This window comes from Macaca thibetana, chromosome 6 (genome assembly GCF_024542745.1).
Source record: "Macaca thibetana thibetana isolate TM-01 chromosome 6, ASM2454274v1, whole genome shotgun sequence".
In the NCBI taxonomy this organism is placed as follows: domain Eukaryota; kingdom Metazoa; phylum Chordata; class Mammalia; order Primates; family Cercopithecidae; genus Macaca; species Macaca thibetana.
The window spans coordinates 52,154,472-52,179,498 of record NC_065583.1 but is presented as its reverse complement, the minus strand read 5'-3'; the positions used below and the strand labels follow the sequence as shown (position 1 = coordinate 52,179,498).

Here is a 25,027-nt window from a genome sequence, read left to right as displayed (position 1 = left end):
CCCCCCACCCGACCCCACCCCACCCCCGCCAGGGCTTCGGCGGCCTCCTGGAGTCACAGAGCCTACCCCCCCACCCCAACACCCCCTCCCCCGGCAGACAAAGGGCCTGGGCAAATTCGCCGCCCGGCCTCCTAGCGCTCCGGGGAGGCCGCTGCGCCCGGAGTGGATCGCGCTGGAGGCGTGCGCCGGGCGAGAAGCCGCGGCCGCCGGAGCGCAGTATGGGGAAGAACCGCGAGATGCGCCTGACTCACATCTGCTGCTGCTGCCTCCTTTACCAGCTGGGGTTTCTGTCGAATGGGATCGTTTCAGGTAAGTTCTTCCATGACTTTCTCGCTTCCTTTCCAGCCATCCCAGCGGAGACCGCGAACGTAGGGGTCGGCAGGGCTGGTGCAACCGGTGCGTGGAGAGCAGAGCTCAGTAGGTAGCAATAAAAATGAGCTTGAGGTGCGGGTTAAGGGGTCAAGTTCGGAAATGAAGCACACTTCTGCCGGCCTCGTTTTAACCGTATGTGGAATAGTTTCCTTCTAATTAGAGCAATAATATTTGCAAAGGTACGTTTACAGCACCTGGAGGAAAATTAGAACGTACCTAAGTTGATAGCAACGCTCTGCTCCAGCATACACTTCAGAAATCGTTTACTCGTGCTGGAGTCTTTGCATCGGTTTTCTTTTCAACAATGAAGTACGGTCACCAAACTTTGATTCCCCCTTCCCCCGCCCCCAATATAATCGTACTTTACTCTGAAAATGCTGGGATCTGTAATCTGATCGCAAAGCTTCTGGGGTTGCAAAGAGTTTCAGGGGCTAGACGGGTGGTCTCCATTGCATTCAACGCGAGCGCCCTGTATCTATGGATTGTGAGCTTGGAAATATTTGTGCTACTGGAACCGCGGCACTTTAAGCCCCGCACTTCTGTCTGCCCCGCCCGCAGAGCTGCAGTTCGCCCCCGACCGCGAGGAGTGGGAAGTCGTGTTTCCTGCGCTCTGGCGCCGGGAGCCGGTGGACACGGCTGGCGGCAGCGGGGGCAGCGCGGACCCAGGCTGGTTGCGCGGCGTTGGGGCCGGCGGAAGCGCCCGGGCGCAGGCTCCCGGCAGCTCACGCGAGGTGCGCTCTGTGGCTCCGGTGCCTTTGGAGGATCCCGTGGAGGGCCGATCAGAGTCCCGGCTCCGGCCCCCGCCGCCGTCGGAGGGTGAGGAGGACGAGGAACTCGAGTCGCAGGAGCTGCCGCGGGGATCCAGCGGGGCTGCTGCCTTGTCCCCGGGCGCCCCGGCCTCGTGGCAGCCGCCGCCTCCCCCGCAGCCGCCCCCGTCCCCGCCCCCGGCCCAGCCTGCCGAGCCGGATGGCGATGAAGTGTTGCTGCGGATCCCGGCCTTCTCTCGGGACCTGTACCTGCTGCTCCGGAGAGACGGCCGCTTCCTGGCGCCGCGCTTCGCAGTGGAACAGCGGCCAAATCCCGGCCCCGGCCCCACGGGGGCAGCATCCGCCCCGCACCCTCCCGCGCCGCCCGACGCAGGCTGCTTCTACACCGGAGCTGTGCTGCGGCACCCTGGCTCGCTGGCCTCTTTCAGCACCTGTGGAGGTGGCCTGGTAAGCGCCTTCTTTCCCTAACTCTCCATTTTCCCCTGCTGCTCCTCTCCTTGCCCCATAGATCAGGCTGATTTGCATGCACCTTCTCCCCTTTCAGTGTGCTCCTTTTGAGCTTCGCCCTAGACTGCACCCCAGGTGTCTACATCGTTTGCCTCCCATGGAACATCTCCAGGGCAGTTATGTAAATCCGACGTCTAATTGGATGGATAAATGGCCTTCTCCTTCCAGATGGTTATGTGTCTTTCGAAACTACATGAAACTGTGCCTTTTTGTAACTTCTTCCCAACGGCTCTTCTTTCTGTTCTCCAGGGTTTTCTGAAATAAGGGCACCACGTGATGCCTTTTAGAAACTCAAAAACAACCAGTCGGCTCACTGATGAATCTCCTCCGTGTTTGCACAGCACTCTCTGTTCCTCATCTGTTATCTTAGAGCTTTTTCATAACCTACTTCAAAGTTGTAAGAACAATTCTATAGGGAATTACTCTGACAGTTGTCTAGAATTTAAACACATCCAGAGCCATACTGGACACCTGTTCACTGTTTTTGTGAAAGATAGGAGTTGGGAGGGACTCAATTGAGAGACTGGAGCTGTTGAGTAATGGGTGACATTATCATCCAATCCGTGTTCAAAGGGTTATGGTTCTGTGATTTACATTTCATTTGACAGTAGTTTCTTTTCTTCTTTCCACTCTTTGGAGGAAAGGAGCAAGGTGGAGAGCCTTGTTAAATGGCCTGTTGGGATGGAAAGTAAAAGCCATTTGCTCTGTCAATGCAGAACATCATTTGATTTTTCTCCCTCTGTCATGATTCAGGGGTTAGGACAAGCTTCTATAAGTTGTCCTTTGTGTGTGTGTGTGTGTGTGTGTGGTCAAATATGCATAACATAAAATTTACTATTGTAACCGTTTTTAGACGTACAGGTACATGGCATTAAGTACATTCACGTTGTTGTGCAACACCACCATGTCCTTTATGGTTGCTCCCACCACCATGGGCTTAATATTAATTGGTTTAAGACAAAACTCATAAAATATCAAAAATGTCCTTGTGATTTGTGGCTTCATTTTGCTCTTCATAGTGAGCCACTGAGAAATCCACAGGAACTTGCATGGAAGCAAACTGCTCATTTGGAGAAAATCCAACAGCAGTGGATAGCAGAAAATAATCAGCACAGTCACAGCCACCCAAACCTACCACCTGCCCCCCACCCCTGAACCAAGATCCCATAGTCGAATGATGTACACTGTTGGACAGTGCTCATAATGATGAATATTCAAATATGGGCATTTTTAGGCTTAAGTGAAAAAAATTGGCATGGAAAAATTACATGTAAAGCTTTTATTAAAAGGTTTTCTGTGGAACTGATGTTTGAACATTTCACTGGGGAAAACGTTTTGTGGAGATTTCATTGTCCACTAGCTTTTGGCTGGGGATTAAATAATCACATATAGAAAGTTCCTGGTGTGGTAGGAGCAATGGGGGATAAAGAATTTCACTGTGTTGAAATGTGCACTTTTGGTCAGATTTTCCAAATGACCTATTCCTTCTCTCTGTATTTAAGGAAGCAAAGTTAGAATTATAAGTAGGTTTTTCATAGACTGAATAGGAGTTTGACATACCTCCCTGTTTATCATGTTGGACTTTTACTCACTTTTCCTATTAGCTACCTATGTATATGTTCTGAACTGGGAAGTCTTTGTTATTGAGGAAAACTACCATTGCCAGCAATACAGTGTAGGAGTTAGGTTTTCAGTAAAAAGTTAAGCAAATAGCCAAGAAGGGTGGGTTTGTTACTCTAGACTCTAATATGCCAGCCCTTTTCCCTTATGAGCTGGTGGATAAGGAAAGAGAGAGTTGTTATCTGTACTCTGGAAGAGATTTGTTCCCTGATGACTGACAAGCTCCTTATCTCTTTAGGCTTCAGTTTCCATAGGTAAAATTAGAGAATTAGATGATTTAATTAAACAAATTGGAAGGTGGGATTAAAATTCTGTTGGATATTTAATGTATTCCAGGTCCCTTGTTTAGGGGATAGAATGTTCTGCCTTTTAGGGGCCCCAGAATTAAGAGAAAGATATCATGTATAAGTGGAAATGACACAGGTAGTCACAAGACAGTGACAGATCAGCACAATGAATCAAATGTTATGCTAAGGTAAAAATCCCTTGGGAGAGGTGGGGAATGCTTCCCAAAGCAGATGAAGTTTAACTGGATCTTAAACCATGGAGAGGATTTCGCGAGGCAGAAAAAAAAGCTGGAGTGCTGTAGGTAGAGGGAGGAGACTGAGTGCAGGCATGAAAATATAGGACCTGTCAAGGGAATGATAACGATTATCTCCTATGACTAGGCCAGAAGATGCGATAGAGAGAAATCTTAAAATGTCTAGAGATCAAACTTCAAAAGCCTTGTCTGCAAGAATATGGGCTTTTTCTAACTGAATATTCACAAAACTCCTTACCTGTTCCTTTATATCTCAAGAATTCTGTGATCCTGTAATGCTAATGTGAGGAATTATGGTACCTTTATATAGAGATGATGAATCATTTATAAATGCAACTGCCATTAGTTTGCAACAATTATTCTCTTCTCAGGGAAAGCTTTCTTATTGTCAGTTGCAGAGAAGAGGGTATTTCACTAACTGTACCTTCCCTTCCTCTCTCTTGATAGTAAGTTTTGCCTACTGGTACCTGAACTTTTCAATATCTTTTGGATTATGAAATGTTTAAAAGGATCCAAAAGTCTGTAGGAAAGGAAATAGAACATCAGCTATCCAATTAAGTGAACATTTATAAGATTGACCAATTTACTCTCCAGGTACTACGCTAACTTGTGTTATCAAAGGAAAAGTGCCAGAATGGAGATTTTGGATATGGGGCAAGAGCTGCCTCTTCAAAGTTTTTAATCTTTCTGGATATCATATCTGGATCTGTCTCTATATAAAATGTACAAATTATACTTATATATGTAGCAATTGATCTGTGAAGCGTTATTATTTCTATTTGTCCTGATTAGTGTATTATTGAATAACAATCTTATTTGAGTCGTATATTAGGTCTTATAAGCATGCAAATATACTACTACTAATCAATTAAACATTTATTGAACAACTCTTATGACTAAGGCCTTTTCCAGATATTGAGAATACAAAAAGAAGATGAAGCAGTCTCGATATATTTCACGGGGCTCTCAACCTAACTTGCCAGTCCCCAATGAAAACAGGGAAATACAATAGGTTGAGATGTATGAAAATACAGGTATACCATGAGTGCTCTGATGGCACTGTCTTGTTCATCTCTTTTCATTTCCAGCACTTTAGTTTTTAGTAGGTACTCAGTAAAAATCACTGAATAATAAAATACAACAGATGAAGTACTTTATGATATTTTAAAATCATCTTAAAAAGTTAAAACACACAAAAGCAACAAATTAAATCCCATGAAACTGTGCAACAATTATCTTTGCTCAAAGTTAACACAATTTTTTTTTTCTAAAAACATTCTTATAAGCAGTGGGCCAAAATAAACTAGATTAGTATATACCTGGCCTATGTTTTTTTTAATGGACTACTGACATGGCAGACTACTTAGATTATTTTTTCCATATGATGAAGTATGGATACTAAAACTAATTCCACCTTTTCCTACTTAAATTAAGAGTTTTATCCAGTAGTCATTTTGGTTAGCTTTTATTACAGAATCTGGAGCCTTCTGTAAATTCAATTATTTTTTATCTTATTTGCACTAAAGTATTCTATGCTGTGGGAAGTTTTAAACAATTAAATATTTTTGTGACTCCCATTTAAATAAGGCACTATATCAGTTAGCAGTGTGAAAGCTGCTGTCAGAGCAGGAATGGGTAAAGGGAAATAAACACATAACAAGGAGAACCAGTGGAATCAATCAACATCCAAATGAAAAAATTAAGATTACAGACTGACCTCATATATCTACTTTCTTCTTTCAAGCAAAATCTTAGGAATGATAGAAAAGATATTCTAAATAAATATAAAGCAGTATTAGAAGAGAATGTCATCAGGACATCAGATATTTTAAATATCTCCTGAAAGATTGAAACAGTTTGGCTTGGATTAAGGGAAACATATAGTCATTAGAAAACATCTGTGAATTGCAGGAGCCATGCCAGAAGTGCCGCTGTACATGCAGGGAAAGGCAATGCAGTGAGCAGAAAGGGACCTAGAATAAGAGTAGGATTTGTTTTCTCTGTTATCCCATTCTGCCAAGCACCAGAAGCCACATACATGTCGCTAACACAGGAACAGAGAACAGACGCAGAGCTTACCCAGGCACATGGGTGACACCCAGGAAATAGTCTCTACTCTCAAAAGATGAGCTGTTGGATTCTTGCACCGAGTCAAATGTCCCATCTGTCTCTAACTCAAGGAGAGCTGAGTAAACTGAACTAGTCACAACAGATAGGTGAGCAGGGAAGCCAAGAAAAGATGAGCTGACACCCAAGAATATTACATTTTGAAGAAAATAATATAAAAAGAGTCTAAAACTCTTGTTAATTAATACAAGAAGCAAAAAATTAATAAATAGAATAACAGAAATCTAATGCCCAGAAGAATAAGAGCAGGTATATATTCATGGAAAAAAATAAATTAAAAAAATAAGAACAAACTGCTATCCATAAAAAAACAGATTAGATACAATGGAACTGAAATTATCTCTCTGTTAGAATAAAAACTCAATAGATGAGCTGATAGGTAAATTTGTGATATGGAAGATCAAACCCAGAAATTGTCCCAGAACATAATACAATGGCCAAATGAATATATAATAATAATAAGAAGTTGTGAGCCATGAATCATAGGTCTATATCAAACATTTCTCTAATAGGAATGCATTTAAAAAATCAGTATAAAGATTCAATTGTAAAAATACATGCAATTATATGCTACCTATCAGTTAGACTTTGGATATGAGGCCAGATGTTACTTCTCTGAGGGTAGAGGGTAGATGAGATAAATGATGTTCTGGATGATCCTCGCTCAGCATACACCAAAAGCAATTTTCAATACAGGTTTCCGTATTTGGAATTAAAAATAAAGACAAATGGAAAGCAGTTTATGTGTAGAATTCTTGATTTTAAAAATTTTCATTCTTTATTGTTGTTTCCTTTCAAAATTGTAGCAACATTTTTAAACAACTTTCTTGTTTTTCCAAAGTTTTCACGGAAACAAAAATGTATTTTGCACTCAGATTTCACTGGCTTTCATATTTAATTATTTAATATTTAAATATTGATTAAATTATACATTTACAGAATGTTGTACCTACCGGTGTTCAGACAAATATGGCTGCCTCTTGTCACAGGCTGACTGGTGGAAATGGTTGTGTGCTGTAAGACAAAGGAAGTGTCTGCTAGCTATGAGCATTCAGCATGCTGTATGCCTCAGCGACATATTTTCCAGATGATGTGTGGAGTATTAAGTCAGCGATTCTAGTTGAATTGGTTGATATAACCAAGATTAGTTAGGGAGAGGTAAAGAGACCAGTGATTCTAATTGAATTGGTTGATATAACCAAGGTTAATTGGATAAAGGTTAAGAGACCTTTTTTTCAGCGTCAGAAACAAATTTGTCAGAGATGAGACACAAACCTTCAGAGTGAAGGACCAACCACAAAACTCCGCATGACCTAAGAGGGACCCAAATCTAGATACACATTGACAGAATATTAGAAAATCAAAGAGAAAGAGAAAATCCTATGCATTTAATGGAGGAGAGATGATCTACAGTGGGATGTGTGTCAGATTGACTTTAGAGGATTGAATCAGTAGTACTGGGTGCCAGAGGATCAGGTAACTTCAGAATTCTGAGGAAGAGTCATTCTAAGTCCTGGATTATATGGTCACACAAAATACCATTCAAATCTGAGGCCAAAGTAAAATCATTTTCAAAATTATAAGGACTCAGATGTTACCACACAGAATCTCCAAAAAGATATGCAATGAAAAATCTTCCTCAAATACCTATCCCCTGGTTAGTACTTAGTTTTCCATCCTAGAGGTAACCAGGGTCATCTGCTTATAGTGTCTGATCTGGAGGTAGTTTATGCATAAACAAATATATATACATGTATACACTTACAGTTTTTTAAAAACCCATATTGTTTACACACACACACACGGTATTATCACATTTGAATGTGTAAAGAGATTCCCCTTTTGTTTAGTCCTCTTATATCTGATTGCAAGGATCTTTTGTAATCTACCTAATCAGTTTGGTGTTCCTGGATATTTGATTGAATACAATATTTTCCTATTAAGAACAAGGCTAAATATATAGGATTCTGTAGAAATGCTGTGTTGCCTCTAATGTATATCTGTATTAAAGGGCATGTGTATTGGTAATTTGGAGAGATATTGCTTAATTGTACCCATAGAGATGGTGCTACTTTACAGTCTCAGACCAGGAGAATAGGAGAGTTTCTCTTTCCCATGTCCTGTTACTGGTACGGACGTTATTATTAAAATTTTTGACCTTTGTGAAATCTAATAGGTGAAAGATGTTATTTTTTATTATTATTATTATTATTGAGACGGAGTCTCACTGTCGCCAGGCTGGATTGCTATGGTGCGATCTCAGCTCACTGCAGCCTCTGCCTCCTGGGTTCAAGCAATTCTTCTGCCTCAGCCTCCCAAGTAGCTGGGACTACAGGCGCCCGCCACCATGCCTGGCTAATTTTTTGTATTTTTAGTAGAGATGGGGTTTCACCGTATTAGCTAGGATGGTCTTGATCTCCTGACCTCGTGATCCACCTGCCTTGGCCTCCCAAAGTACTGAGATTACAGGCGTGAGCCACCGTGCCCGGTCGAAATAACTGGTTTTTAAGTGTACCTACCTTTATGGCATTCTGTGGATTTCCAGTTTAGCATCAGAGTAGCATGAATAATATAGTTATGTGTGAGAGAAGTTTCTGGATTATGAGAGGAGCAATATGTAGATACGTTAGTCTTCATCAAAGGAAGCTACATAGTGAATAAACAGAATTGTGATGCTGATCAAATAAGCTACATTGTACATTAAAAATAAACTAATCATATATTAACCTATGTCTGCATTCTCAGAGAACTGAGACATGGACCAATTTTGTGAGAAGAAATTTTGATTATTTAATAATCAGTAAATAATTGCATGTATTTATTTTAAGTTTGTTAACTGAATCATAAATATAGTATACTTTTAAATAACAAAATTCTTTGTAGAGCCTGAAAATATGTTTATGCAACACTAAAACAGAGCACATTTTAATTGAGCTCATGCACAATTGAATGTTTCCACTTATTTGCAATTGCATTTTTACCCCAGAGGGTTTTATGTCTTCGTATTTGCAAAATGAAGAAGAATCAGAGGAGTTCCAGGTTCCTGGTAGATGGGATATGTTTTGGAGCAGTGGGAGAACTAGTAGTCCCCCTTGAATTATGATTTGGAGGTTTCCTGAAAGGAAGTTTTAAGATTCCCTTAGCAAACTGAGAACCATAATTTGATGCAGAGTGCATTTAGGGTGCAGCTATAGTGAGCACATCCATCTCATCATTATTCTGATGCCAAGCCCTAGACTGAGAGAAGTGAGAAAATGGGAGCTTAGCCATTCCAGTGCTACCCAGATATTTTTATAGAATTATTACATGGCGGTGTTGGGAAGTACCTTAGGGATTAGATGGTTTAGTGTCTGCCTTTTCCAGAGAGAGAAACTTGACTTCATCTCATAATTAATGTGCATGTATCTGCAATAAATTATTAACTTTTTAGACTCTAACTCAGATGATCAGGGAATGGTGCTGGTGAGCCCAGGCCAGTTTTGGGATTACCAAATGCTTCTGCTTTTCTATTGTTTTCCATTTAAAATAAATGAGATCTAAACATATATATATTTTTTTCTTAAGCACATTCAAAGGATAAACATAAGGATATTTTGCCCTAAACTCTTTTTGTAGTCTACTAGCCTCAGCCTAGCTTTATTTAAAATAAGACCACTTCTGCAGTGAGGCTACATCATCAGCCATTTGACCATGCTCCTTGATGTTCTGTTTCTTCAAGTGTGGTGTGTAGATACCAGGATCAAAATCAGGCGGTGGGGTGTATGGGGGTGTGGGGGGATGTGGTTTGGTGAGGTAGAGGTAGTCTCTATAAAAAATAAGGATTCCAGATTGAATGACAAACCTAAAATATGAATTTAAAAAGAGTCCAAGATAAAAATAAGCCTGGGGTGGTGGCACATGCCTGCAGCCCCAGCTACTCAGGAGGCTAAGGTGGGAGGATCACCTGAACCCACGAATTAGAGGCTGCAGTGAGCTGTGATTGCACCACTGCGCTACACCTGGGTGACAGAATGAGACCCTGTCTCAAAAGAGTGAAAGAAAGACAGAGAAAGAGAGGGATAGGGAGGGAAGGAGGTAGGGAGGAAAAGAAAGGCAGGAAAGAAAGAAAAAGGAAGGAAGGAAAAGGAAAGAAGGAAGGAAGGAAGGAAGAAAGGAAGGGAAGGAAGGCAGGCAAGACCCTGTCTCCAAATAAATGAATAAATAAACAAACAAAAAGAATACAAGGTACTTATTTTTTGAAAAATAAGGTACTTTTAAGTTCAGGGGTACGCATGCGGGTTTGTTAAGTAGGTGAACTTGTGTCATGGGGATTTGTTTTACAGATTATTTCATCACCCAGATATTAAACCTAGTACCCATTAGTTAGTTTTCCTGATCCTTTCTCTCCTCCCACCCTCAACCCTCTAGTAGGCCCCAGTGTCTGTTGTTCCTCTCTCTGTGTCCATGTGTTCTCATAATTTAGCTCCCACTTATAAATGAGAACATGCGGTGTTTGATTTTCTGTTCCTGTGTTAGTTTGCTAAGGATCATGGCCTCTAACCCCATCCAGGTTGCTGCAAAGGACATGATATCATTCTCTTTTGGGGCTGCACAGTATTCTATAGTGTATATATACCACATTTTCTTTATCCAGTCTACCATTGACGGGCATTTAGGTTGATTCCATGCCTTTGCTATTGTGGATAGTGCTGCAATGAACACACACACGTGTGTGTCTTTATAATACAACAATTTATATTCCTTTGGGTATATACCCAGTAATGGGATTGGTGGGTCATATGGGGTATTTCTGCTTTCAGGTATTTGAGGAATCACCACACTATCTTCCACAATGGTTGAACTAACTTAAACTGCCATCAACAGTTTATAAGCATTCTTTTTTCTCCACAACCTTGCTAGGATCTGCTATTTTTTGACTTTTTAATAATAGCCATTCTGGCTAGTGTGAGATGGTATCTCATTATGCAAGCTAAAATTTGAGGGCAGCCACTTCAGTGGCTCTGAAAACAACAGAGCTCAAGATTCTTTCCTACTGGATTTGCATCCACTAAACTTCATACCCTAAGGATCTTGCATGAATTTTAATCCTCATATGCTCTTTTTGGAAAGTTCCAGTAACAGTAAAATTAGATACATCCTGTCCTTACTTAATAATATAGTCCCAGAAACCGACTCAGATGCTAGTGAGCTAAAAAGGATTCTATGGATTTAAAATTATTAATCAACACAGTATACGTGTGAACTAGTTGGAAGGTAACACAATGGAACATGAATGCCAGCATGAGTGTTTTCCTACTCTTCAAATAAAAAGAAAGCAAAAATTGAAATCTGCTTCCTCTTCTAGAATCTGGAAATATTAAATAGAAGTAAGTAGTTTCATTCATCAGCCATTTTATCAGTAAAATTGCAGCAGGAGAATTACTCCAGCTGTTTCACAATATTATTGGAGTTATATATTTATATTATATTTCTTAAATATAATTTTATATTTATATATTATCTATTTATATATTATTATATTTATTAAAATAAAATTTATCAGAAATAAAAGAAGAAATATAACTTCAGACTGAAAAGGTCAGTTCAGATGTGGATAAAGGAAGACCGAGGCATATTGTAGTGGGATGTTAGAAAATCAGTGGTGTAGAGAAAATTGTAAACTCTTTGTGAGAGGTTGTCTATCCTGGAATAGCAGTGCAGTATGGGGTTAAAAGGACCTTGAAAATGCATAAGAACTGAATGGTAAACTATCTCAAATGCCAAAAAAAAAAAAGGTCTTTTCTACTCATTCACATTCCAGGTATTTGGATGTCAAATGTCCTGTAAAACTTATTAAAATTAACAGTTAAAAAAAATTAACCTGCTAAGAGCAGTGGAGAGGCAGGTGATTATATCAGCTAATCACATTAATGCATTTGGTCTGTCTCCATTATAATTTGGATTTGAATGTATATATTAGCAACTAAAATGTTATAGGTACGTTTCCATTATAAGATTATTATGTTACCAACAAATATTTTAGTCTGCCCAATTTATAGATAGGCAATTAGGTTACTGACAGAGGAAATTGCATATAGTTAACATATCTAGGGTGTTTGTGTTGTCTGGCTCTGGTTATATTCTTACAGATGAAGTAAATAGAACTTTAAAATTTTATTACAAGATAGAAAGTTTGAGTAATTCATCATGGAAATAATATTTGTATATAAATATAATCAACACATTTAAAGGCTGAGTAACTCATTGTGGAAATAGCTGCCTGTTTATAAATTTAATTATTTAGTGCCCCATTTTTTTTGCTAACATGGATAATTTCTCTGTAGATCTCCACTTAAAATTCTGTCAGTTCAAAATAGGTGGTTCTATTTAATAATGTTTTAAAATATATTGAATTGATATTTTAAGATGAAAGTTCCTATGTAGAATTTTTTCCAAGTGCACCCTAATTATCTCTCATTAGTAAGATACGTTCATGGATATGTCAGGCTGATTTTTTCAGGGTAAATCAGTATTTAAAATGTAACAAATTAAAAAGGATACTGCAAATCCCCTTTCTTCCAACATCTTTTTTGAGGTATGATTTATATACCCTAAAATTCATCCAGTTTAAGCGTAAAATTCAGTGTTTTTTAGTTCATTTATAGAATTGTGCAACCATCACAACTTAGTTTTAGAACAGTTCCATCAACTGGAAGGGTCCCTGATCCCCATCTGCAGTCATGTGTTCCTATCTCCAGTCCCAGGCAACCATTAATCTACTCTGTGTCTCTATAGATTTGCCTTTCATATAAATGTAATAATATAAAATTCGGCCATTTGTGTCTGTCCACATTCACTTAACTTGATGTTTTTGAGGTTCATTCACCTGGTAGCATGTATCAGTAGTTCATTCTTTTTTTCTTCATGGACTATTTCCACTGTCCTGAAATACCACATTTTGTTTATTCACTCATCAGTTGGTGGGCATTTGGATTGTTTCCATTTTTTGGCTATTATGAATAAAGCTACTATAGATATTTGTGTACAAGTCTTTGTGTAGATGGCTATTTTCACTCCTCTTAGGTGGAAACCTAGGACTGCAATTACTAGGTTGTACAGTAAATTTGTTTAGTATTGTAAGATACTGCCAAACTTTTTTTCAAATTACTATATCATTTTATATTCCCCCCAGTAATGTATGAGGATTCCGGTTTCTCAACATCCTCAACAATACTTGTTTACGTACCACAGAAATCTCCCATTTTAAGTGTACAATTCAATGGTTTTAGTACATTTACAGAATTGTGCAACCATCACAACTTAGTTTTGGAACATTTCTATCAACTCAAAGGGTCCCTTATACCCATCCGGAGTCACTCTGTTCTTATCTCCAGTCCCAGGCAACCATTAATCTACTTTGTGCCTCTATTGTCTCTTTTGGATTACTTTTATGGATTTGCAGTGGTATCTCATGTGGTTTTAATTGTTTTCCTAGTGACTAATTATATTGAGCATCAGTTCATGCACCAGTTCATAGCCATTGTAATATCTGTCATCTTTGGTGAAATGCCTACTCAAAACTTTTGCCAACTTTTTAATTATTTTTTTCTACTATTTAGTTTTAAGAGTTCTTTATATACTCTGGCTGTAAATACTTTATCAGACAAGTGATTTGCTAATGTTTTCTTCCAGTCTCTGGTTATCTGTTCAGTTTCTTAATGGTATCTTTTAAGGCCAATTTTTGAGACTTTTGATAAAAATCTCATTTATCTTTTTTTTTTAATGGAACATGTTTTTGATGTTGTATCTAAGAACTCAGTGTCTAACCCAAAGTCACAAGGACTTCCTCCTATGTTTTCTTCCATAATTTCCATAATTTGAAGTGTCACTTTCAATCCTATGATTCATTAGTTTTTGTGCATGTTGTAAGACTGTACATTTTCTCTTTGCATGTACTTTTCCAGTGGTATCTCAGAACCATTTGTTGAAAACAGCATACTTTCCTCATGAAATGCCGTAGCATTTTTGTTAAAAGTAAATTGACTGCAAATGTGCGAGTTTATTTTTGAACCATTTTTAGTGTTGTTTTGATCTATATTTATCCTCATGTCAATACCATACTGTATTGATTTATGTAGCTTATAATATTTTTTAATTTGGTGGAAATTTAAGTCCTTTAATTTTGATTTTCTCTTTTCAAAATTGTTGTGGCCTGACAGGCACGGTGGTTCATGCCTGTAATCCCAGCACTTTGGGAGGCCGAGGTGGACAGATCACTTGGGGTCAGGAGTTTGAGACCAGCCTGGCCAACATGGTGAAACCCCGTCTCTACTAAAAATACAAAAATTAGCAGAGCAGGGTGGTGGGCACCTGTAATCCCAGCTATTCAGGAAGCTCAGGCATGAGAATTGCTTGAAGCTGGGAGGTGGAGGTTGCAGTGAGCCAAGTTTGCACCACTACACTCCAGCTTGGGAGACAGAGGAGACTCCATCTCAAAATAAAAATAAAAATAAATTGTTTTGGCCATTCTGGCTTCTTTATATTTCTATATACATTTTAGGATCAGATTGTCAGTATCTTCAAAGAACCTGCCTGGACTTTGATAGGAGGGTTTGTGCTTAATCTGAAGTTCGGTTTTCTGAAATTCCATTTTGGAAGAGATCTTATCTTAAATAATACAAAACCGATTTTTTTTTCTCTGTGAATATGATTATTACTAGAGGAGTTGTTAGGATCTGTTTTCGAACATGCTGTTTATTTGTTTGCTTGATTTGAACCCTGACCCTAACAACTTTGGTCTTTTTCATAGCAGTAGGCATGAAACACAATAGTGGAGTCTTGATTAAAAGGAACAAAATAAGCTACTGGTTGTCCATATTACAGTATTTAAAATGAACAATTTGAAACCATTAACAAGATTTAAATTCCATAAAGGATTTATGAGAACAGGTAATCCAAGATACTCATTTGGAGGCATACAAATAAGGAATACAAAATAGGAAGTCACACAGATAGTGTTTTTGCAGGATTAGGACATGAACCCAGGATTCAGACTCCAGATTCCACTCTTAATGTCTGTCCTACTGCTATGAAAAAGACCAAAGTTGGTAGGGTCAGGGTTCAAATCAAGCAAACAAATACAGACAAATGAACAAAACCCAAACTAATCTTTTCAGGAAGTGGATTTCACTCACAAACATTCAGAGTTATTCTGTAAATGTAAGCTTGTGTAAAATTATTCTATGTGTTTAGTTACACAGAACCAAGGATTTCAGTACAGTACTTTTTATTAAAAACCAAACCAGTATGTCCTCTCTGGTAATGTAAGTTTCAAGAGTTGTCTCCAGACCACAGGTATTATGACTTAAATGTTAGGGAAATAAAGACCCTTAGATAGTTAATCCATTAATATGAATTTATTAATGAGATAAAGAAACCTAGTAAAGGATAGAAATGCTGTATTTAGTTAATTCCAATGAAAATTTTTCTTATTTTAGTAGTTCTTACATAGAGGTGTGTCATGACACTAATGACATCCTGGAGTTATGAAATTTGATATGAAAGCAAATGTGGAATCACTATCGTTTTTTGGAAGTGAACGTTTATAAAGCTCTAGTTGCAACTGTTACCCTGGAAAAACTTGGCTCAGGAAGTGAAAGGAAATTCTATCTGAATGGTTATATTTAAGTCTTTTGCTTTAGAATAATAATATATAGAGATATACACTGGAAATCTTTATAACTTTTTAAATAATATGCTTGAATTTCTTCTATTTAAGTTGACTGTAGGTGAAGATTAAATCAAAATTTTATTCCTGTATGTCTTACACTGAGTTTTAGCTTTAAGAGATAAAATGATGACTAGGAATTCTATGAGGAGAGATGTTTTCGAATGGTCAGAGGAAAACAGCCAAGACATGTAAGTATCATTTGAAAGTCAGATCCAAATCTTAGCTGATACAACAGTAAATTAAAGAAATAGATTTCATTACTAATTTAATGTCCATGATTGTTTATTTTGCATTTTCAATTTCTGTAGTTCCTTCTCTTTGTCAGGCCCCAAGAGATTACACAATTTGTGTGAATTGATACAACCTTCCTATGAGGGAGGCAGAATCATAAAGGAGGTTAGTGGGTGGAAAGATGAAAGAGGAAAAATAAAGCCACTGATTTGTATTTAGAGTATGGTTTAAGTTTAAGAATATGGAAACCCCTATTTTCATTTGAAATGCTTTGGAATAACATACTAAAGCATCCTTGGGGACACCCTAACACTGCACATTAATATGGTTTAAAAGGTCTCCAAAGCATTTGCCTATAGTTAGCTCTGTTGTAGTATTTTAGTAAGTGTTCTAATAACTTGGCTGCTCTTGCCTTTGGCTGTGAAGTCTTCACAAGTGCACAGTGTCCAATTTTTGGGTCCTTGGTCACATGGTCTTACATGTTCACGTTCTGAGCCTATTAATAACTCAGCATAGGCTTGTAAGAAAATACATCAGACTCTATATTGGAACTGCATAATCAACTGTCTACTTAATCCTTCTCTCATTTCTTTCCATTACCTCTTACTGTAGAAGATACACATTCAACTATGTGTTCAGTGCCTGTTTCCCCTTTTATTCTCATTATTCTTTTATTTATTTCAATAAATTAGCCTTAGAGAGTTAAAAAAATTCAATATAAGTGAAAAAGAAAGCAGAGAACCATCACAATCATATAAATGGTTATGACCATGATGATAACATAGGTTTTTAAAGTACATTATAAACTGTATTTACAAATTCTTTTGGCTGTAGTAAGGTTACACACTTTGTGGAAAACAGCTGACCTGCTTGAACAAATGCTTATGTGTAAATCTAGTTTCTAGAAATGAAATTATATTTTAAGGGCTCTATAGGGTGTTGCTATGTAAGGGAAACCAATTGTGATTTTTTTGTCATTAATACAATAATAACCTAGAATTTAGTGTCACTTCCTTAGCACAAATCTGGTTTGCACATGCTTATTTTATCTTTTCATAATAATGTGGGATACTCTTAGACATTTTGAAGGTACTAGTAAAATTTAAAACATATATGAAATAATTAGAATAGCTTTCTGTGTTATGTCAGTGGTGGATAGTAAATAACAACAAACATATCTGCAAGGAATGGGAAAAGTACCAGATTCTCCTGTTAATAATACCTACAAGGACAGGTAGAAAGTGGCACCCCTACCGTTTTTTGTTTGTTTCTTTTTAAAAACAGGGTCTTGCTCTGTCATCCAGTCTGGGGTGCAGTGGCGTGATCATAGCTCACTGCCACCTCGAACTCCCATGCTCAAGCAATCCTCCCACTTGAGCCTCCCCAGTTGCCAGACTACAGGTGTGTGCCACTATGTGCAGCTAATTTTTACTTTTTTTTTTTTTTTTGTACAGATGAGGGGTCTCTCTGTGTTACCCAGGTTGGTCTTGAACTGCTGAGCTCAAGTGATCCTCCTTATCATCTCCCAAAGTGCTGGGATTATAGGCAGGAACCACTGCACCTGGCCACCTCTACCTTTAGTAAAAATCAAATCACAAGAGGAAAATCAATGAATGAAGGTGCTGTAGTTTTCATTTGCATTGATTTTTAAAAACAAAGACTTGAGGACCAAAATATAATAGCCACTATTTATTGAACACTGCTATATGCCATATACATATTGCCATAAGGTATGGTGAATTTTTCACAGAAACCCACTAAGGTACATGTAGTCACTCAATTTTACAGATCAGGATGCTGAAGCTGAGGGAGATTAAATAAGTCACCCTGGTGGGGTAGTTGATGAGGCCTAGAGGTGAAATTTAAAACCATATGTGTGTGTGGTGTGTATGTTTGTGTATTTGATGAAGATACTTTGTTGCTTCAGTATTATTTTTCAGAGATATAAAACAGATTCATATCATTTTAATTCTTTGATCCAAGATATGGGACAGAAATTGATGTGGAATAAGTATAGGAGTAGAAATAGTAGAATTTAACATAGAAATTTGCTGATTTGTAATGTAATCTATCTTCTCTTTCTCTTTCTGTTTCCTTTCTGATGTTGGTATATTTAAAATTTTTAAGTAAGAAATTATCACGTTAGGGAGATTTCCTGTGAAATAATCCTGGCACAGTCCAATATCATCAGTACTTCTAGAAGCAAGGAACTCACTAAGGCAAGAAAATAAATAAAAGGTGGTCAGATTGTAAATGAAGAAGCAAAGCTGTTTTTTTAGTCACAAAAAACATGATGGTCTATAGACAAAATCCACTAAAACTAACGTGAGGTTTAGCAAGATGGCGGGATATAAGTTTCATGTACAAATACAAGTTTATCATAACTTTTTTTATAGTACTAAGGAATGATTAGAAATTAAAATTTTATAAGCACATTTACAATACTATAAAAACATGTGATACTTAAATATAAATTTAACAAAATATGTCCTGTACCTGTATAGTATACCAAAAACTATAAAATATTGCTGGAATATTATAAAATATTGACAGAAATTAAGGAATATCTGCATAAATGGAGATACATATGTAGCTCATGAATTAGAAAACTCAATTTTAAGATGTCAATTAGTTCTGAATTGATTTATAGATTTGGCACTCTCATTTTTTTAAAAAAACCAGCTTTTTGGATAGAAATTGACAAACATGTTTATAGTTATGGAATTCCAGAGAACTTAGAAAAGCCAAAACAATTCTGAAAAGAACAAAGTTGGAGGACTTACATGATCTTATTGAAGTGATAATGTTAAAGGTTTAAAATCCAGATAATCTGATATTGGAACAAAGAGGCATACGGAACATAAGACAGAATCCAGAAATAGTTCCACTTAAATATGACTAGTTGATTTTCAAGAAAGTTACCAATGTAATTCAATGGAGAAATTCTAGTCCTTGACATATGGTGCTGAAAGAATTTGACATCAATATAGGAAGAATGAATCTTGGCAGCTATCTCAACAGCCACGAACATTAATTTGAATAAACTATAAATCATTAGAAGAAAATCTTCACTCCTTTGACATAAAAATATTTTAGGTAGGATACAAAACTACAACCTTAAAAGAAAAGTAAATTACATAATTTGGACATCTTAAGTATTAAAATCATCTCTTTTTCAAATGACACTGACATAAAAACATAGTACAAGAAGTGGGAGAAAATATTTGCAAAAAATATATCTGATAAAACATTTGTTACCAGAATATGTAAAGAACTCTCTTCATTCATAAGAAGGCAGACAACATGAAAAATAGGCAAAATGTTTGAGCAGTATCTTCAGTAAAGAAGATACCAGATGGAAAAAAAGCTCATGAAAAAGATGGATAATATTACTAGTCATTAAGAAAGAAAGAAAGGTGAATATCCACATAAAAGTTCTCAAAGATTCACAGCAGATTTATTCATAATAGCCTTAAACTGGAAAATAAGCAATAATGTGTTATTGTCACACAACACAGTACTACTCAGCAAAAACAGTAATATATATTCCACAAAATGGATGAATGATGGAAGCTAAACACCGAAAAATCTATTTGTATGAGATTCTAAGAAGGAAGGACAAAACTGTGGATCAGTGGTTGACAAAAACCAGGTAATGAGGAAAAAGAATTCATTGTAAAAGTGCACCAGGAACTCCTGGGGTGAAAAAGTATTTTGTATAATAATTGTAGTGGTTGTTACATGACTGTATATGTTTGCCAAAACAAATGAAAAGCAACATGCAGTCTTTTACCCCTGTATTAATCTGTTCTCACACTGCTATAAAGATACTACCTGAGACTAGGTAATTTATAAACAAAAGAGGTTTAATTGACTTACAGTTCTGCATGTCTGGGGAGGCCTCAGGAAACTTACAATCATGGCAGAAGGTGAAGGGGAAGCAGGCACCTTCTTCACAAGGTGGCAGGAGAGAGACAGAGAGTGCGAGAGTGCGATTGCAGGGAAAACTGTGACTTTTAAATTATCATATCTTGTGAGAATTCCTTCACTATCACTAGAACAGCATGGGGGAAGCCATCCCCCATGATCTAATCACCTCCCACCGGGTCCCTCCCTTGACACCTGGGGATTACAATTTGAGATGAAATTTGGGTGGGGACACAGAACCAAACCATAGCAACCCCTGATTACCTAACCATCCTCTGATTAACACTCTTGCTCCCAGGATAAATGCAAGTGTCCTTAGCAGTTTCCAATCTTTTTGAACCTGGTGGTACAGGTATAGTCTGATAATAGTTATGGTAAAACTGTTACATTTCTTAACAGTGCATTTCAGTGGTGTGATCTCAGGTGATCTTTGCTTGTTTAGCCCACGTTTCATCTAGTCTGACAGTTCTTTTAAATCAAAACATTAATGGATTATTTTGTAAAATAGTAAAACAACACTGAAGTAAGTATAGAAAGAGAGAATCCCCAGTCCCCAAACCCTCCCCAAAGGTGACTTCAGATAGCAGCTTGATGTGTTTTCATGGAGGTCTTTATACATACTATGTATAAATAGATTTCCGGTGTTACCTGAAGTAAGTATAGAAAGAGAGAATCCCTAGGTATTTTATTCTCTTTGAAGCAATTGTGAATGGAAGTTCATTCATGATTTGGCTCTCTGTTTGTCTGTTACTGGTGTATAAGAATGCTTACTGGATTAAGAAAATGTGGCACATATACACCATGGAATACTATGCAGCCATCAAAAAGGATGGGTTTGTGTCCTTTGTAGGGACATGGATGCAGCTGGAAACCATCATTCTCAGCAAACTATCACAAGAACAGAAAACCAAACACCGCATGTTCTCACTCATAGGTGGGAACTGAACAATGAGATCACTTGGACTCGGGAAGGGGAACATCACACACTGGGGCCTATCATGGGGAGGGGGTAGGGGGGAGGGATTGCATTGGGAGTTATACCTGATGTAAATGACGAGTAGTTGGGTGCTGACGAGTTGATGGGTGCAGCACACCAACATGGCACAAGTATACATATGTAACAAACCTGCACGTTATGCACATGTACCCTAGAACTTAAAGTATAATAATAATAATAATAATAAAGAAAGAAAAAAAAAAAAAAAAAAGAGAGAATCTCCAGTCCCCAAACCCTCCCCAAAGGTGACTTCAGATAGCAGCTTGATGTGTTTTCATGGAGGTCTTTATACACACTATGTATAAATAGATTTCAGGTGTTACCTGAAGGCCTTTTTGCCCTAAGATCTCCAGGAAATTCCTTGAAGCCCTCGAGTGTCTAAGGCCTTGACTCAAGATTTCTGTCCAAGCTTGGGGTAAGGAGTTAAACAGCGTGGACATCCTTTCTGAGCGCCTTCCTTCTCTCTGCACTTGCATGCGTTGCCTTTGCTTCCTCTGCATCAACTAGTATAGAACATTTAAGCACTTCACTGCTTTCCCAGAAAATAGTTTCAGACCAGTCATTTTAGGAATTATAGGAAATTTTGATGAAGAACTAGGGTATTTGGAAATACAATATATTGGAATACCTCAGCCTTCTAGTACTTCATTGTCTCCCATGCTTTCTCCCCATCCACCTGTGCTCTCCCCCTTTTCTTTCTGTGTTGTTTCCAGATATTCTGAATTCTTCACCCTCTATCATGCGTAATTATTCACCTCTTCACTTCTCTCACCCAACAAACTTTCTGTATCAAATCCTTAAAGGTATACAGAAGAAAAGATGGCCTTCCAGTCAATGAAATTCTCTTCTAAGGGGTCAGTTTGAATTACCACCTTCCTCCTTGGATTTTTGCTGTTCCATATGTTGTACAATAGAAGATATTTCATGTGCAATATTTTGGACCTGTTTTTCTCCAAATTAAGGGAACTACCAGAAAATAGGTTTCTTAATTCCCAAATTAATTAGCTAAAATCAAAATATCTAAAATCAAATTATTTAAAATCAATTATCTAAATTATACAAATTAATGATCTAAAAAGATGAGTTATCATATCATACATATTTGCAAAATTCAGTGAAGTGTTTTAAGCACTTGTTTATATTACAACAGAACTTACAGCAAGCAAGACCTGTCATGATTCATGTGCTATCAATAATGTCCCATGATATCACTCCATGACCATCCCTGCCGTTCTCCTAGTTATTACCAACCTCTTATTCACATTTCTATGTTCACAGTATCACTATATGCTCAGTCCCATGTCAAATATTTCTTCAATTATCTTTGTGTTGAGAGTTTCTAAATGAATACTTATACAAAATTATCCTTTTAGGATAATTCCATTCTTATATTTTGCTGTTATAGGGTCATAAATAACACAATCTTTTCACATACAAAATTTTGCTCATAAAATATAAATGGGATTACATATTATATGTGTTCCATAACATTTTTACTTGTTTATTGACTTGTAGGAGATCTTTATACAGCTTGAATACTAATCTTTTATTAACTGTATACATTACAAATATCTTCTGTAACTCTGTGACCTAGAGATCATTTCATGGCATTTGTATACATCTACTTTTTTAAACAGCCATATAATAATCCATCATATGAGAACACAATAATTTATCTAGGCTTCCTGTGTAACTTCCTTTTTAAGAGCAAGAAGCTCGGCTTCCTATTAGCTGTGTTACTTTGGATAAGATATTCAATCTCTCTGAGACCCTGTTGCCTCATATTTAAAATGAGGAAAAGTATTTTCTACCTCATATGGTTATAGGTGAGATTAAAGAAATAGTACAAATAAATTATTCCAGAGCCGGGTTTCTCAACCTAAGTACTAATAATATTTTGGGGAGAATAATTGTTTTAGGGGGCTATCCCATGCATTATAGGCTATTTAACAGCATCTGTGACCTCTATCCTTAGACGCTCAGTTCTAAAAGCCCAGAATGTATCCAGACATTGCCAGATTTCTCCCTGGTATGTGTGTGTGAGAGGAAGGAGACACAATCACACTCAGTTGAGAACCAATATTTTGGAGAAGGGCCTGGCAACTAGTGTCAGATATACTACTACATAAGAGTGGACATAGGCACAGCCAAATTCTGTAAGATGCTCTTCATATGAATTACATTATGGGTAGCTCTTGCTGCAGTTGTGCGTGGTTGTGGCCATGAAGAAAGGTGACCATATTGCTAGGCTTTTAGGTTTGTGTCATTTTTACACTAATACAAATAACAATAATTTCACAATATACAACTAATTACATAGATCTTTGCATGCCTGTGTGAGCATGCCTGCAAGAGATATTCCTGGAAATGATGTCTTTGATTGGGGCGTGGGGAGACACAGGGTTTGCATTATTAAAAGTTTTATATATTCTACCAAATCAACTTCTAAACCAAGTGGTCTAGTGCTAGACCAAGTTACACTCTCATTAACTGTAGTTAAGAGTGCCTTTTGCCTCATATCTTTATCTGTAGTGAATATAAACACTCTTATTAAATTCAAACATACTTCGTGAATTTTTAATGTTTATTTCCGTAGGTTACATTTTTTCTTTTGTGCATTACATCCTCATCATCCTTTTTATATGTTTCTGTTAATCTTTTAGTTTTTAAACGCTGTACCCAGACCTCGAATTATAAAACTATTAGATTACACAATAAAAGCACAGATATAAATATAGGTAACAGCCAGGTTTCATGAATGTTAACATTTTATTATTTTTGCTTAAGACCTTTATTTTAAATTCTGCACATCATGTTGAAGCCCTCATGGTATTTCTCTCCAACCAGTTTTTTTCTGGGTTGCCAGATGTAACAATGATTCCAAATTTGCCCATATATTTCCATTCATATTTTTATTATTTTGTTAGGCATATATGCAGCCATAAGAATGTACATAGCATTGTCTTGTGTTTTTAAAATTTGCACAAATTTAATTGTACTTTACAAATTCTTTTAGAATGCCTTTTAAAATTCAGATCATATTTTTAAGGTTTATTCAGGTGGATGCATGTAGTTTTAGCCTACCGTTTAAACTGCAGTGTTTATAGAATTATTTGAATATTTTATTCATTACCTTATTGATGGAGGTACATTTTTTCTCATTTTCTTAATTTTTGGAATTATAAGCAATATAATAATGATGATCCTGTTGTAAGTCTTACGTGTACATGTGCGAGAGTTTCTCTTTGGTTCAGAGCTATTAGCAAGATTTTGGCTTGTGAAGATATACATATTATATGCCATCAAATTGTTCTTCATGGTGATTATAATACTTCATCCAGCTGTTTAGTTTTTGACGTCCATACCCACCAACTCCTGGTACTTTCAGACTCTATTGTTTTTTCTTCCAATCTTTACTCATCTCTCAGTAAGTGGTAGAACAAGCAAACAGAAACTCAAAAAGAAAATAAACAAGGAAAAGAGAACAATATCATCAACCTACTTAACCTAGTTGACAATTAAAGAAAATTTTATATCTATTACACATGGAACAGTTATCAAGATAGATTATATACTGGGCCATTAAATTAGTCTCAACAAACTTAAAATAACTGAAAAGACATTGGTGTAATCTTAGGCAGGAGTGGATTTAATGGAAATGAATCACAGAAAGATCTTTAAATGTTACTTTAAATTTAGAAATAAAACAACACACTAGTAAATAACATGAGACAAAGAAGAAATCCCAAAAGAACTTATAAAATATTTGAACTTAATGAAGATGAGACCAAAATATCTCTAAACATGTGGGATGCAGCTAAAGCAATGGTTATGGGAAAATGTATAGCATTAAATACTTTTGTTAGGAAAGAGGATGGGTCCATCCTAAATCTAAAAAGAAGAAATTAAACCTGAAATGTAAGGAATAAAGGAAATAATATAGATAAGAGCAGAAATCAATGAAACTTTTTTAACCTAGAAAAGCACTGGAGAAAAATTAATTTTCTGTAATGAACAGTAAAATTGATAAACTTCCAGCTAGACTGATCAAAGAAAAATAGAGAAAATACAAACTATTAATGAAAGGGAGACATCACTATAGTTTCTTTGAAATTAAAACAATAATAAGGAAATATTTGAACCCCTTTATGTTGAGAAAGTTTACAACTTTGGGTAAAAGGGACAAATTCTTTGAAAAACACATATTAACAAATTAATTTTAAAAAATG

General features: G+C 37.0%; 1 protein-coding gene across 2 annotated transcripts in view; it reads left to right on the top strand.

Moving 5' to 3' along the window:
• Positions 1-218: 218 nt before the first annotated feature.
• Positions 219-25,027, top strand: part of ADAMTS19 (ADAM metallopeptidase with thrombospondin type 1 motif 19) — a 283,788-nt gene continuing 258,979 nt past the window's right edge. Inside the window, exons 1-2 of one of the 2 annotated variants that reach the window (XM_050792706.1) lie at positions 219-309; positions 931-1,586. In XM_050792706.1, the coding sequence (XP_050648663.1) occupies positions 219-309; positions 931-1,586 (747 nt within the window). Of the gene's footprint in view, positions 310-930; positions 1,587-25,027 lie in introns of those variants that run through there. The other variant, XM_050792704.1, reaches the window with a different exon arrangement.